The 15,661-nt window shown below is 46.5% G+C and overlaps 1 protein-coding gene across 1 annotated transcript; it reads left to right on the top strand.

The window, feature by feature from the left end:
- Window positions 1-5,256: 5,256 nt before the first annotated feature.
- Window positions 5,257-15,384, top strand: CD80 (CD80 molecule; the record flags this gene model as incomplete). Its single annotated transcript, XM_009698271.1, has 5 exons — window positions 5,257-5,375; window positions 6,992-7,330; window positions 9,984-10,265; window positions 12,281-12,406; window positions 15,278-15,384. Coding segments are annotated over 5 exons (973 nt in total), but the record flags the coding sequence as incomplete, so codon positions are not given.
- Window positions 15,385-15,661: the final 277 nt, after the last annotated feature.

Raw genomic sequence — 15,661 nt, 5'->3', positions numbered from 1 at the left:
AAGCTGTGCTGCGAGGACAGCAGTGTGCATGGCAGTGGTACTGGAGGAATTAAGAAAATGATCTGAGAACATCTTCAGCTGGGAGGTAGACATAGAGGAATTACAAAGTGGTCCAGTCAGCGAGACAGAGTCTGCAGGGGAAAAAATTAACAAATTTATTTTTGTCTTTGAGTGCGACAAATATCCCCCAAAGGGCTATCTTACGCAACTGCCACATCTAGTTTCTGCCTCCAAACTGGGAAATTGTAAGAGTGCTGAGCCAGTTGCAGGAATTTGACCTCAAAAGGAATTCAAACACGCAAAACCTCTGAGGACATCCAGATGCAATGTCCTCCCTGCCCTTTTTTATTCTACCGGGTCACCACGTCATTCTGCGTGCTGGGAATGGAGAAAAGGGGAAGATTCAGAAAGACTCTTCCCTTTGTTCCTTTCCCCAAGTCAAAGATGTTCTTGTGTCCCCATCGCCGGTGTCCCTGCCGGTATGCAGCACAGGAGATAAGCAAGCCCTCCTTCCTCTCCTCCCCGAGCGACACCCATGCGGAGGGCTCCGCAGCAAAGGGGAAGATCTTAAGACATGATATAGTCCTCATCCCACCCCCAAGTACTTTGGCATCTCATCTCCAGCTCCTTGCTTGGATCTGACCTCCAGGCTAGTGCCAAGATTAGAAATTTGCCAACTGACTTGTGAAGAGTTGCGATCTTACTCATCTTATAAACAAAGCAGACTGGACATACCCAGGCGGTGGGCTTGTCCCAGCCGTGGCAGTGGTGACTCAGAAAGCTTTATCTCAAGAAGTACCGAAACATGAGCTGGAGCAAGAGGAAAGTGTACCGGCTGGCTGGAGCTGCCCCAGCGCTGCAGCGAGCCCCTTTACCAAAGTATTTCAGATTCCCTTTCGCCTTCTCAGTTGCTAATTGCAGATCGTGGAAGTTCTTCGTGATTAATGGAGTTTCCTTCCCTTTGAAGCCAGGTTTTTGACGGAGTCGTGACTCAGTAATGGCATTTCCTTTCATTCCTTGTCTGGCTGGGTTGCCTTGCTGGCTTTTGTGGCAAAAAGGCAATCAGGGAGGTGTGAAATCTGCTTTCTGGTGAGCAGTGATTAAGACTGGAGAAAGCAGAGCATTCGGTCTGCAACCTGCAAAGGAAACCGCAGTGGGATAGAGGGCTTCAGCGGGAGTACTGCATGTCTGAGAAGCCGGGCCCACATCAAACACCGGCGTGTGTTGAGAGCGCCCTGTGAACCACTCTACAATGAGTGTTACCTACAGTGCATCCTTGCTTATCAACGTATGCTCAGGGAGACAAATACGATTAATAATTTCATTTGTCATCAATAAGGCTTTGAGTTAGCACACTGCTGGGAAAAAAATAGGATTAGTGTGGACTCCCAAAGATGGGCCGCCTTTCTGTCTATAGACGCAGGAAGGTGTCCTCTGGTTTTCACAGTCACTTAACCTGACTTCAGGGATTTTTTCACTAAAGGCTTTGCACATGAAACAAAACAGCATTAAAATGGAGTGAAGGCTGCTGAAGGAGTCAGGCACTAAAACACCAGGGGGATGTTATAATCATTGCCAAATCAAGCAGCGTAGAGCTGGGCAAAACAAGGTTACTGTTTTGTTTAGGAGGAATGTGGCAACGTGAAGATGAGAAGTGCATAAAGCCACCTAAGGGGTGCCGTGCCCTTGCTATACTGCTCCAAGCAGAGCACCCTGAGGTTATGGTGCAGAAGCAAGCAGAGATGAACTTTTCGAAAAACCTCTTCAAACCATTTCCCTACCTCAGGCCTGCCGTGACATCATCGTAAACTAGTATTAATCCCGTCACTTAATTGTTGCAGGCACACTTGACTAGCATGAGCGGGTACAGGGAAGCGAGACTGAGTGGAACTGCTGCCAAATGAAGTGCATTGCTGTTTTTCTTTGGGATGCCTTCTCTTCTGCTTCTCTCTCTCACCGTATCTGGGATGACTAAGGGAACATGACCTCGCAAGAGGTCACCGTGGCATGAGCAAAGCAATCTGGATTTGCAGCTGCTTTGCTTTGCCAGAGCAGCAGGCCTGTGGTTTGTGACGGGAAGGTTCGGATTGGGGTTATGCAAGGGGAAAGGGCTGCTCCTCCTTTCTCTGCGTGCCAAGACCTCCCTTTGCATGCCTCCACCTGTTGGAGTGGAGTCAGGGTAGAAGGAGCCTAGGAGGCTTGCCAGGCACTCGTGCCCTGGTTAATATGCAGTCACGGGCTCCTTAAAGAGGACAGTCAGCGGGGCCTGCCATCACCCACTTTTCTCTGTTTCATCCCATCTTTCTCATTGCATGGGGCCTTTACAGTGAAACGCAGAGGAAGGAACGGTTTCTGTGCACTGCTGAAATGACGTCTCCACATAAGAGCTATCTGGGCACCTAACGGGATCTTTCTCTGATCAGCGTATTCACAGGAGTCTGTCACAACACTGATTTAAATACAAAGCATTTCTTCACGTATTCCAGTGTAGCACAGGACATTTGCTAAATTTTAACTCCATGGAAAGCTTTGGGAGAATCTGATTCCCCACTAGTAAAATCACCTGGGATAAATAAAAGACCAAGGGGGAGTGTCTAGTCCTTTAAAGACTCGGCTTTTCAAAATTTCGCAATTTTTCAACTGATTATCTGTCTTGCTTGGAAATCCCCGTGAAATACTGCATTGTCCTCAAAAGATAAACCCTGCAAGTTTAGGGTGAATGTGCTATTCACAGAAAACAAGGGGCCTGAGCTGCAGAATTATTCAGGGACTGTTGGGTGTGATTCCCACACTGACCCCAGGGGATGGCTGGCAGGAGAAAACCACAGCTCCACAAGACGTGTTTTCCTTGGCTGGCCCAGCCCCGGTTACCAGAAGTGCCCTTGCCTCACCGTGACGGGATGTACACCTCCTCCCAGAGCTGCCCCAAGCCCTTTTTCCAGCCCACGTACAGGCAGAGGGCAAGAAAGGTGTCGGTGCCCCAGCAGAGCAGGAGTCCCAAGTGCGTGGTCCTAGGTAAAGTCAGTGATGCCAATAATTTAAGAGTGGAGAGACCAGCTGCTGTTGCAAAGATAAATAGGGGACCTTATGGAAAAAAAGCAGCGCAAGGCTGCTTTGAGCCTCCCAGTTTTGGAGGGCCACCGTCAATTTGCCTCAGAGCTTTTTACAGGACTGTCGGTCAAAAAAATATGCAGATCCACTGTCTTACCTGCTGCTTACGCAGGGGCAAAGGACTCCAGGCCCACCAAGAAGGAACTTTCCCTTCATGTGTGTTGCTTTGTGGGTTGTGTGCAAAGCGAGGTAACACAAGGTAAGACCAAAAAAAAGGCAAACCGTTTCAGGAGAGTAGAGAAATGGGGAACGGAGGGGAAAGAGAATGGCTTTGGGGTTTCTGATCACCAGGAATTATCTGAAGGTTTCCAACAGTTCAGCGCTGCTTCTCTAGAGCATTGCGTGGTCTTTTACTGCCTTTTACAGTCAAATGTCTCTGCAGGACTTCTGTCCGAGAGGCAATCTGCCCTCCTGTACCGCCTGACTGTATGTGTGGTCAGGATAACCCAGCTGCCTGTGGCCAGGGAATTTGTGAAACACAGCTTGGGCAAGGAGTGAAGAAAATAGGCATGAGGGCTCAGTAGCTCTCCTGCTTGCTGACTTTCAGAGCAAACAAGAAAGGATGGTTTTCCTCTCCACTCACCTTTCTGTTCTAATTAGCCCTGCCATATGGGGTGTTTGCAGCACAGGTGTAGTTTGAATGAAACATGTTTTTCTGCCCCGGGGAACAGAAAGTCAGCCCTTTCGTCCATTCAGCATTGCCACACGCTGCAGGCTTCCAGAGATGGAGCGATGAGCATGCACAGCAAGGGAGCGGCTGAGCTTCAGCGGGGTGGGAAAAGGAGGGATCTTTTTTTCTAGAAAAGTCATTAGAAATTATTTCTATGGTGGATACCTCCCCCCACAGCCTGGTTACAGAGAGCATTCAACACAGAAATGGGACAGAACTGAATTTTCATTTTTGCTTTGCAGTTCACCTTTAAAGTGAAAGGGGACTTTTTTGGGGCTGAATGACTCTTTGTGGACTTTGGTTCCTTCAGGCTTGCAGCATTCAGGTTGCAGTTTCAAGGGTGCAGAGCCTTTTAAGGGTCAATGTGACATCAGCAGGAGTTTCCAGCCCCTGCACATGTACTGCCGAGAAGGTTTTTGTTCTCCTTTTGGTTGCAAAGGAGACTCTTAGGGGCAAGACGCAGAGAACCTCATGCAACTCATGATACGATGTCACTGTGACATTTACTATACGCCTACTCTTCCCCTATTGCTGCAAAAGAAAATAGAAAATTGTCTTTATCAGGCTCCACAATCCCAAAGTATGACTGGCTGCTCTTGTGAGTCTCTCCAGCAAAAGTAAGAGCTGAACTGTGAGAGCAAGCGAAGACGTGGTCAAGGGAAAAATCACACACACGCACAAATGCATGCAGACACGCAGGAGGAGGAACTTCAAGAATCACAGCCTAAAGTGGGCTGCTTTTAAGGTGAACAGAAGGAAATGCTTTTTCACACAGCATGTAATCAAACTGTGCAACTCATTGTCACAGGATGTTGTGGAAGCCAAAAATATACATGCATTCCTGAAGGGGCAAGAACTCTTCCTGAAGGGTAGGTCTAGCAGTAGCAATTAAACAGTTGATGTCAAGAAAACCCTCAATTCCTGGCTGCCATAGGTTGGCAGGGTATGGCAGTTCTTATCCTGTGTGGTATGGAAGAACTAGTTTTTCTACCATTTTGCTACCGGTTGCTGGCTGACACAGGTCAGCAGGCTGAGTGGGCTCCTGGTCTGCCCCAGTTTGGTTTCTCAGAGTCTGCAATGCATTGTAAGGGGAAGTACAGGTAGTGAGGGGGAAAAAAAGTGACTTTGAATCTTTCCCTTTGGAAGACCAATGAAGTAGCTGACTGGAGGGAAACCAGTTAAATGAGAAGTTGCTCATTTAATTACGTATTCTATTTTATTTAACTAATATTAAAACATTCCATAGCGTTGCCAGGACTTCCCCAGTATTTTTCAGTGCGTTTCCTACAGATTTAATGTAAAATGTGCCAGTGGGACAGGGGTAGTTGTGCCACAGGGGAGCGGGGGGTGAAAGCTTATTTCACATTCGGTCCCAGGCTCTCTGTCTGGGCTTAACTTCAGCAAGCAGCCCCCAGTGCTGCCCCAAGATCGGCTGTGCTGCGGCACCAGCTGAACATCTGCTTGTCTCCCTCCAGCACCGGCAACTGGCAGATTGCGAAGCACATCATCAGGGTGTGCGGCTGGGCAGAGGGCAGCCTGCCCAGGGATCTCACTGCCAGCTGTGTGACGGTGTGCCAAGGGTCTGGGTGCCTTGGTGGGCAACAAGCTTGTGGCTGGTTGGGAGACTTCAGCTGAATCTGAAGGTCACAGCATCCCTAGTCACACTCTGTGCCTGTGTACAGCGTGGCTGAGGTTAGGCATTGGCTGTGGCAATAATCTGTAAGCCAGCATCAGCCAGACTTTGCTGGGCGTGGGCGGCAGTTCTTAGGCTCAGCTTTGTCAAGCGTTCAGTTCACGATTCAGGCAGAGGCTTTGCACATGGGGTCTCACCTCCATCGACGGGAGGTCCTTCAGTCTCCCCAACAGTGACACACTGCCTGGTCAGGACTTTCCTGCTGTCTCTCTGACATGTTTACTGAGATCTGTCCTGCAGGGAAGGAAGAAGGAATTTGAATCTTCTCTGTCCTGTGGCCAGCTATTTCCTTGTTTTTCTGCTCTCAGTCAATGGAGCGCAACAGATTGGTGTCTCCCTTCCACTACTGGAGATGGGTGCTAAGGTAGTGAGGCTGAAGCAACCAGGGCAAACATAAAGCAGCTCGACCTTCTGGACTAACAAAGCAGGGTGCACAGGGATAAGCATCATCCTGAAGGTTGCACAAACCCAGGCGAAAGCCCAACCATCTGCCCTGGCGTTGGTGCAGCATAGGACCGCGTGTGTGTCGGTACTGGGTCACTCTTCCAGCACCAGCAGGAGCTCCTTGCTAGGCTAATTGCCTCGTGTGTCAGGTCCTGGTCCCAGTGAGTGCCTATACCCTGGAAAGAAGAAGGAGAGTGGAAAAGCAGGGCTGTTCGCAGGAGCGGAGCGTGTAGAAGTCGTAGTGCGAAGCAGGGGTATTAGTGGTAACCTGGTCAAAGTTGTACTTAATGTCCCTCTGCAAGGGTCTCAGCTTGTTATTGTAGGCACACGCCTGTATACCGGCTATGGCACCGACACAGTCACTGGGCAGGAGTTGGGGAATGCCTGTGCTGGTTTGCAAGTAATCCCAAAGGAGGCCCATGGACCTTCACAAATATAAATCTGTTTTAGCTAGACTAGGCAAAATTGTTTGCTAATAGCAGAAGGTTGATGAGTACGGCTGTAGCCTTTGTTTATCATTGTAGGGTTGCTTCTAGCTTCTGGGATCTTGAAGGGTTTGGGTTTTTTTCTTTTACAAAAAAAAAACCTTCCGAAGAAAACCCAAGCGCCCCAAACTGATAGTCCACTGTGACCCTGTTGGACATGCAGGGGACCCACCAGAGGGTGACACAGACTTTCAAAATGCTGAGCTCTGAGAAGAGAGAGCAGAGAAGATAGCAGTTTGGGCATGTACGTTTTTATCCCTTTACGTGAATAATGGCAATTCTTTACTCTGAGGTGTGTTTTTTTTCTAAATGCCCAACAAAATTTCTGTTCAGGCAGGTAACTCTCCTGCTTTTGCCTTCAGTATTCCATGCAGAAATTATTGTGTGCCCGCTAGCTCAGGATCCTACATAGGACTGCAGCATCACGTAAAAGGCAATGACAAGGGAAGCTTCCCCTCAGTACAGACCTGAAGTTGTAAACAGCTCGGTGGGTGCAGACAGAGCCGAAAGAGGTGAGCTCTATGCAGCAGGTCCTGGCACAAGGCTATGTCACTGTCTCACTGACTTTTGTTTGCTCCCCACCTATAGGCTATGCACTGGAGAAGAAAGTAGTCAAAAGCAAAGTGGGGGAAAAAATCGGCCTGCCTTGTTGTCATGAAATTCCCAACTCGGAAAGCCTACATAATTACCGGGTCTACTGGCAGAAGAACACTACGGAGGTAGTGCTTGCCTATGCAGAGGGGAAGAAGATCTCCGAGCACGAGCGGTACGAGAACCGGACAGAGATGGATACAAGGAACCTCACCCTGTGGATCTCCCCCGTGGAAATCCTGGACAATGGCCCTTACCAGTGTGTAGTTCAGCACCTCAGACAATCACAGAACTCAGTTGTTGTGTGTGATGAGCCTGTCACCCTCTTTGTTACAGGTAGGTGGATTGCCTCCTGACACCTGAGGCACTTTTGGTGCCTCCCGACACCTTTCTGGTGCCAGCATCCGGGCGTGAAGGACACTCCTCCAAGCTTTAGTCCTCGGCTAGCAGATAGATAGACTTTCATCAGGAAGCCTAGAAGAGTGCTGGAAGGCGTGTTAACTATTTCCATTCTAGCAGCCTCCCTCTTTACCTTTCCAAAGCTACCCCGGGTACAGAAAATTTGTCTTTCCTGCCACCAGCCCAACATCCTCCCCTTGATGCCTGCCTCTTGGGAGAGGACCCCTCCCAGGACACCTCCCCAGGTACCACTGCCGGTGGGTGCCCTAGGCCACCTCTGCCCCCTGCTGTCTTTTGGGCAAAGCAGAGACCAAGCCCTTGGTGCATGGGAAAAAGAGGAATGGGGTGGCATTGCTTCAGCCACAGCAGCATCCCAGTCCTGCATCCAAGCCCTGGGGAGCCCAGGCTCTCCGGAGGGCTGCACTACAGCTCCACAACCTAAGGCTGAACTCAGCTGGAGATTTGAGGCTTTTTACCTTAAAGAAACAACCCAAGTTCCTTTGCTCAAAACGAATCTGATTCTTTTCTTGGAGGCTACAAAAAGTTCCGTTGACATTATTTTCCATTTCCACCACTGTTTTTGTGGCGGTTGGTTTCAACCAAAGGCAGAGGTACTGGTAACATATATAAATATATACATACATTTGAATACCTTTAGCAGCAGAGAGCTCCAGGAATCTTCCAGACAAGTCAGTGAATGAGCATTCCCCATTTGGAATGTGGTTCGTCGGCAAAAAAAACCCCAAACTCCTGAGGTTGGCCATTGCCTGCTTGTCTGAGGGCATGGTGGGCATATGTGCAAGGAGACAAATTTAGTGATCTTTCTGGGAACTGATATGAAAAAAGGGAAGTGCACTGCCAGCACCCTCTCGAAAAATGTGAAACAACGGATCTCTTTTCCTCCCCGCAAATACTCCAGTTTCTTTCCTTCCAGAAATCCCCTTGCCATCTTAACATGCCAGTTGTAATAATTGTGGTAGACTTCTGCTGCCTTTGGTAAAAAGTGGGATCAGCTATTGTGGGGATCAGAAAAGGAAAAGCTCCCCTCACCCCTGCTCAAATCAGGCTAACCTGAGAGAGGTGGCAAGGTGGTACTCCCTGGTGACTGATCAGGGAGCCTCGGTGAAACCAACTGGGATGTCTGAGGGGACTTTCTAGGCTGGATGACAATGCCATATTGCTCAACAGATAGCGGACCTGGAAGGAAATGAGAGTCTCTCCTTGTTGGACATTGGTTGGCCATGCAATGTTGAGCAACTTTCTTTCGCTAGTTAGTAGTTACTCGGTAGCGTAGACCATGGGTTTATGGTCAGCAGAAGCTGTGGAAGATACGCTATGACCGCAAGGCCATCTGCCTTGTGCAGACCCCAGCAGTCATGTGGTCAATGGTGAGTCAGGCAGGGAGCAATCACAGACAAAAACCTTAACTGCTCCAAAAAGGGTCGTTTTGTGGCGAGTTGAGCAACCTGCTGCAGCTCTCTGCCTGGCCTTGCTGTGGCTGGGGCTGACGCCTGAGGGGGTGTGCAGGCTCCAGCTGGCAGGGGTGGGAGGGAGAATTTGGTCCTTTTGGCAGCAGTGCTGTTGGTGGGACTTAGGCGCACCAGGAAGCCACATGCCGAGTTTCTTTTTCTGACTGGTACCTCTCCTGCTAAAGGTGTCGTCCCACGGAGATTTGTCCTGTGGGAGAGGTGCCTTAAATAGTTCCTTTGCCATGCCTTGCCTCCTCCTCCTCACCCTGGGCTGCTTATTGCAACCTGTGGGCGTCCTCAGTTGTACCAATGCAACTGTTTACAGTAACGTGATGAACCAGATTGGCAAAGGGGAGCAGGCTAAAAAGGACATCACCTTCCTTCTCCTTCTTCACTCATATTACTCCTCTCATCCATTTAACCATGCAGCCTCACACACACTTACAGGAATACAGCTGACCAGGCGGGAAGGCATGGAACAAGCTGTGTGGGTGGGAAACCTCTGAAAATTGTCTTTGGTAATGAGAAAAAAGTCCATTGAGAACATGGTCGGAGAGAACCTGTGTATTGCTATACATTTTTGCAATGACTAGTATGACTTGGTCTTGCTCTCAGCTGGGCCGTCTGGAGGGGCTCTCATGCAGAAAATGTCATTCAGTCTCTTGCTGGCCATCCCGGCTGAGACACCAACATGTGACTCGCCTCCTTTTGCTGCAGAGATGGACCCTCTGTGAGCTTCTGGCTGGGACGGGACTAACACAGGAGGGAAAAGGAAATTGTCTACTGTTGCCCGTAATACAGATTTTATTCAGTCCCGTATTTTTCCTACCTGTTTTATGACTCTCTGTTTTTCCACAAACTGCTTTATGTAGAAAGAAACAGCAGCATTGTCGAAGTGGGGTCATGAAGTCTGTGTAGTGCCCAGGGAGGAGAAGAAGGAAAGGCCAAGGCCATATCTACTCAAGGCGGTGGGGAGAACGCTTAAGGCACAAGGAAGGCCAAACAGATTATGATGGAGGAAGAATGCCCTGTGGGGGAGTCTTTGCTTTGACCGTGGGTGATCAGGACTGCAGCCCTCGCTGTAATCTGACAGAATGCTAACTAAATCTTTCTTGCTTCAGCTGACTTCAGTAAGCCGAACATAACAGCAGAAGTACCCACTGATCCTTGTGAACAAACTGAAGTGGTGGTAACATGTTCTTCTCATGGAGGTTTTCCCAAACCCCAAATTTCTGGAGCCCTCAACAACAAATCTGTGGTATGGAATGCCAGCTGGGTGTCCGAGTCCAGCTTCAGCCCGTACAACGTCACTGGCAAACTGAGGATCAACGTGACCAAAGACATCGGCATCACTTGCTCCATTGAATACAATGGCTTTTCCAAGTCCGCCAGTTTGCTTCTGAGTATGTTTTATTAATAGTTTGTGTTACAAAATGATTTTGTTGACTCTGAGTTGCCTCTCTGAAAAAGCAGTAGATTTCATGTATCTGTTCATGCAAGGATGACCCAATGATCCCGCCTGTGAGCTGCACGCCAAAATATTTCAAAGGCTATAAGACAGCAGGCGTGGGAGAAGAGAGTTACGACAGTGACGGACAAGCAGACACAGCTCTGTCTTCCTGCTGCTCCACCGTGAGTCACAGCTGGGCTGAGAGAGCAACTGGATCCCGTTGTGATCTGGTGATGTCAGCCTTGGTGGCTCCCACAGGTTGGGGTTGCCACCATTCAGTGCCCCTCTGTACCAGCATGGCCTTGCTGCCAGTTGTATGACACAGGCCTGGTATTTGACTGGAGGGACTTGAGAAATGTGCATGCCTTAAAAGCCACAGGTTGCACTTAAAAAGAATTTCCTCATTTAACAAGCATGTTTCTTCCTGCTTCAGTGACAGAAACTGTCAGCTGGGGTCTAGATAAAATTATGCTTTCATACACATATTTAATATAGGGTTAACTCATACGGAAAAAATTCCATCATTGTGCATGGCTTAAAAGCGATAACATAATAGATACGTCTGTGCTTTGAAAAGCTTGAGTGGAAACAGCATGAGGTGAGGCAGCACACTACAGTCCAGATGTTTTGCAGAAGGGGCTTTGCAAGAAAATTCTTAAAGCCAAAAGGATTTTTTTTTTTTAATGTTGTTACCAAAAACGTATTCTCAAAAGTCTCTGGGTCTGATGTTTTCACTGTAGAGATAAAGGCACCTTCAAGGGAAGCTAGAGAAACACTATTTTTCCTAGGGAATTGTACCTTACTCATCAAGGTGACTTATTCATCAATTTTACTAAAATCAAAGGGGCTCGTGAGGAGAGGTGCCATTCAACTTCAGGACAAATGACAGAAACTAGTGCTTTATGAATATGGTTATTGCTGGATGTAGTGCATAACGTCCCTAGAGGTGGTAATGGAAGAAGGTTATGAATATCATACTACATAGAAAAGGAGAGCAACAAAAAAAGTAATAATAGTAACACACTGTTGTCACACACATTCTCAGAGGAGGGTATAATCAACAGTGACAACAGCAGTCACAAAACCCCCACTTCTTGATTTTTAAGATGTGGAACCACTCCCATTTTGGTACGATGGAAATGGTCCTCCAAACAAGTCTTTCCTGAACACGCAGTTCCAGACAGAATACAGCCTCTGGTAAATGCAGGTTGCAAACCCTACAGTGGAGAGGAAGGCTGTACAGCAGATCAGGCTAGTGTCTTACAAGCTGAATGATGCTTAATTGTGCCAGATGCAGATGATGAAAATCTGAACACCTATGAACATGCACCAAGTCAGTCCCTCCTGTTGAATTAAGGCTGTCCTGTACTGTACAAGAACGGTCCATTATCTACTCTAATGTCCAAGTGGCAGAATGGTCATCTCCAGTGGTGAAAAGCCAAAGGCTCCACAACCACTGAAACTGAACTCTGCCACAACACTCTTTTTCTGCCTTGCAGAAAAAAGTCTATTCTAGTCTGTTTAATACACCATTCTCCCTCACCTGTGAATTCAGAGGGGAAAAAAAAAATAGGTATAAATCTGGTGAAAACAGTAATAAAAACTGCAGAGTACCTTTGAGAATGGAAGTTTTCTAGATATGGACTCAGAGTTTTCCACCAAGCCTAATCAGTTTCTTTAAAAACAGCTTATGTGTTTTTAAATATTGCCTGTCTCAGACCTCTTCTGGACAAAGACCCAGCATTCCAGATTCTGTGGATGTGTTAAAAATTTCAGCACATAGCAAATGTGGGGGCATGGAAGAAATTTAGGTGCCAGCTTTGTCTGTTTACCGAATAGGTAAATTTGCAGGCTGAATATCTGAGTTAGAATTTGGCCAGAATCACCAAAATTCACGTACCTGCTCTTACATAAAAATGCCAATATGTTGTTGGGCGCTTTATTTATGTTTTATTTCTTCTGTCTCAGAAAAACCAAATGAATGCATTGTCCCTACTGTGCCTCCATCTTACAATGTCATTACTGCTTCAAGTATCATCATTATCGTCTTCCTTTTGGCTATCACCCTAGCAGCACGATACCTCCCAAGGCATGGTAAGTGTAGCGCCTTTTTCAAGAAACAGTCTTACTGCTTATGCAGTTTCTATGTAAAATACACATTTATAGAAACTATACTGACACACTAGGTATTTTTGTACCTTCTTCTCATTTCCTTTTTTCTTTTTTTTTTTCATGCAGCATCTACTGTCACAAAATCTAAGTCCAGCTCAGGACTTTCCTACATTTTGTGTGCAGGCAGCCCTAGGGTTCAGGTTTGAGAGTGAAGGGGTGATGGGGAGTTTTGACAGCAGATCAGAATAGTTCCAAAATCAGGGGTATACAGTATTGAAGAGATTCACAAAGGTCCATTTTTATGTATTAAGACACAAGAACCTTGGTGATCATGATAGATACAGCTGAGCACTGACAGTTTCAAAATGGGATCTCTCTATACACCCTACTAGACAATCTCTGAGAAAAGTCACAGAGCCAAAGTTACAAAAATACATACTGCTAGGGCCACAGAAAGGACTTAAGCATAGCAATGTCCCACTCTTAGGAGAAACCCAATCAGGAGAGATGGGTTTGTCTTCTTTGTGTGGCCGAAAATGGCACAGGTGTGGTGCCCTGTCCCACCCTATGAAGTCTTCATAACTCCAGACATGTCTCCGGGATTTTTTCAATGGCAAAGAGGATCTCATCTGTTATATATATTCTCATCTGTTAGCTATTGCTCCTAATCATGTCTAAGCTGGCCTAGCCAGAAAGGCCCTGAAGATGTGGGCAGACATCTAATGGATTTATAAAGGCATCCAGCCAGTATTGAAAGTCAACAGCAGAAGATGTCCTATCCACACCCTGTTAGCAGCTTTGAAAAGCAGTCCTGGAGAAAGACTGCAGGCCTTCCAACACATTTTAAATATCACCCAATCAAGTTCTGTCAGGTCACTGGGGAAGACAAGTCTGGAGACAAGAATCCCACGCTGAGGATGCTCTCTGTTCAGCCCACTTAAACCAGAAGCCACCAGTCTGAGCATCTTATAGCTCATCATGGTCACAGTGGTATCCCCTGTTGGAAAGAGGTTATTTTCTAGGCACCAGGGACTCAGGGACACTTGTTTGTCGTGCTTGTGTCTTCTGCTTCCTCTAGTCAGACAAGTTGACTCCCAAGTCAGAGGTGTGGATGTAGCATTACTATTTTTCTTTTTCCTCTCCTCACCAACCTTCAAAAACCAATGTGACCACTGAGTCAGGCTGGGCTAATTTGGGTTTTGGTGTTTTATCACAAAGGAAGCTCTTCTGGAAGGCAGTGACTCTTGGTGACACCTGTGCACCTCCTCATTTTCCACTCATGTGCCCCTATGACACCAGTGCTGGTTCTACCGTGCTGTTCCCTGGCGCTCTGTCAATGAGAAGGCAGCAAGCAGGTTGAAACCAAGAAAATCACAGCTGATCACAGCCTGTGCTGTTAGCTGCATGGATAATGAACTCCTAATCATAGGAGAAAATGAACTGGAATTGGAAGATTTGGCTCTAAACAAATATAAGCTGGACATTAAAAGGTTCCTTACCATTAAATTAGTAAGATTCTGAAGCATTCTGAGATAGCCTTTTACATAGAAACCAAATTGCTTTTAAAGTAGATGTAAAAAGCATACCAGTGTGGTAGAATGTGATCACCTGCAACAGCCTGGGACATGGCTGCATAAACTGGAATTTCCCTTGCAGTCCCATTTTCCTAATATGCACAGGGAGTAGATTTGCCGAGTCAGGTGGTGCTATCCTGTACAGCCACTTTCCAGGCCAGGCGTATACTGTAAGAAACTGAAGCTACAACTTCAGTCCAACTTCCCAGTTTGTACAGTTATCACACTTTGGTGCTGCTGTGCATTGCCACCAGTCTGGGAAGGGAAATGTCTGTTTGAAGAGTGCTTGCTACATGTCACCTTTCAAGAGTTATTGTGGGAGCTCAGAATAGGTCTGAGAGTACCTCTGCTGTTCTGGCATATGGAAAGCTGAGTCGGGAGCTACCTTGATGCTAAGAGTGGTTTTTGAGCTCAAAAAGCCATGCTTCAAAGAGCTGAAGTGTGGGAGGGAAGAATAGAAAGATAGACCTAAACGGAAATAAGAGTTCTCAGATGCATGATTGTGGTAGTGACCAAAACATGTAGATGCTTTGTTGAGGTTCACAACCCCCTACTTTGAGGAGCTTACAGCCTATCTTTGCAGTAATTTAAGAATGGAAACTTCTAGATTTTTTTTTTTTGCTCTTCAATTAATTTAACACAAAGCACCAAGATTAGATCAAGATTAGAGGTCTCTTAAAGAATAGCTTGGAATCCATGTTGTAAAATTTGTGGAGGTACAATTTGCTGTAATAAACAGAGAGATTCAACTTGAGTTATTAAAACAAAAGTCATTCATAGATGCTGACATAGTAAAGGGACCTTTTTAATCTGAACTCCTTTTAAAGCACTGAAAGAGTTGCTTGGCTGGTTCGAACACTGGCATTCTTTCACTTGCTTGGTAAACTGCATTTAGTGACGTAACTTTTACCATAATTTCCCTTCTGACCTTATCTTAGCATGTAGCAACCTGTCTTTGTGCCAGACTGAGGTCCTAGCACTGCACTAGTGAGAACTATTTTATCCGTATGACACTATATAGATAACATTTATATATAACAGAGCTTTCTAATAGATCAGACTATAGCTATGGGCCAGCCATATTCACATGTACTGCAGGGATGAGTCCTGCCAAGGAAAAACAGAAGTAACTAGACCTGAAAGATTTCTTTTTCTTTAACTTCTTCTCTCCTTTCTTCCCACTCTCTGTTATACTTCGATTTGTTGAAGAAGACATTTTGAAGAAGCACTTTTATGTCTTCTGGAATTCCAAATACTAATGAGGGATCTTCTTTTTCAGTCTGTTCTCACTGTTGTAAGCCTCGGGATTCAGTGGACGACGGTGTGAAAGAATGTACGAAGGCACCTGTGAGCTCTAAAGTGACATCTCAAATATCATCTGTATGACCAGATTGCATTTGCAGGTAGTTTTCTTCGCCATTCTTCTCTTGGCAAAATAGCTTCTCAAATACTATTATATTCTCATGCAATGTTAGCTCACAAGACCATGTATGGCTTTTAATACGAGTGTGTGCTGTCCTTAAGGGTAAATACAAGCAGTAGGGCCCTGTTGCCAACTCAGACACATGATGTTTCCTGGTCAGGTAACTAGAGGAATGATGCTCATGTTGCTTGTGGGGCATTGCTTTGTTTGGGTTATTTCAAATTTCTATAAATTAATCTA

This window comes from Cariama cristata, unplaced genomic scaffold (assembly GCF_000690535.1).
Source record: "Cariama cristata isolate BGI_N322 unplaced genomic scaffold, ASM69053v1 scaffold18524, whole genome shotgun sequence".
Classification (NCBI taxonomy): domain Eukaryota; kingdom Metazoa; phylum Chordata; class Aves; order Cariamiformes; family Cariamidae; genus Cariama; species Cariama cristata.
This window is presented reverse-complemented; position numbering and strand designations above follow the sequence as displayed.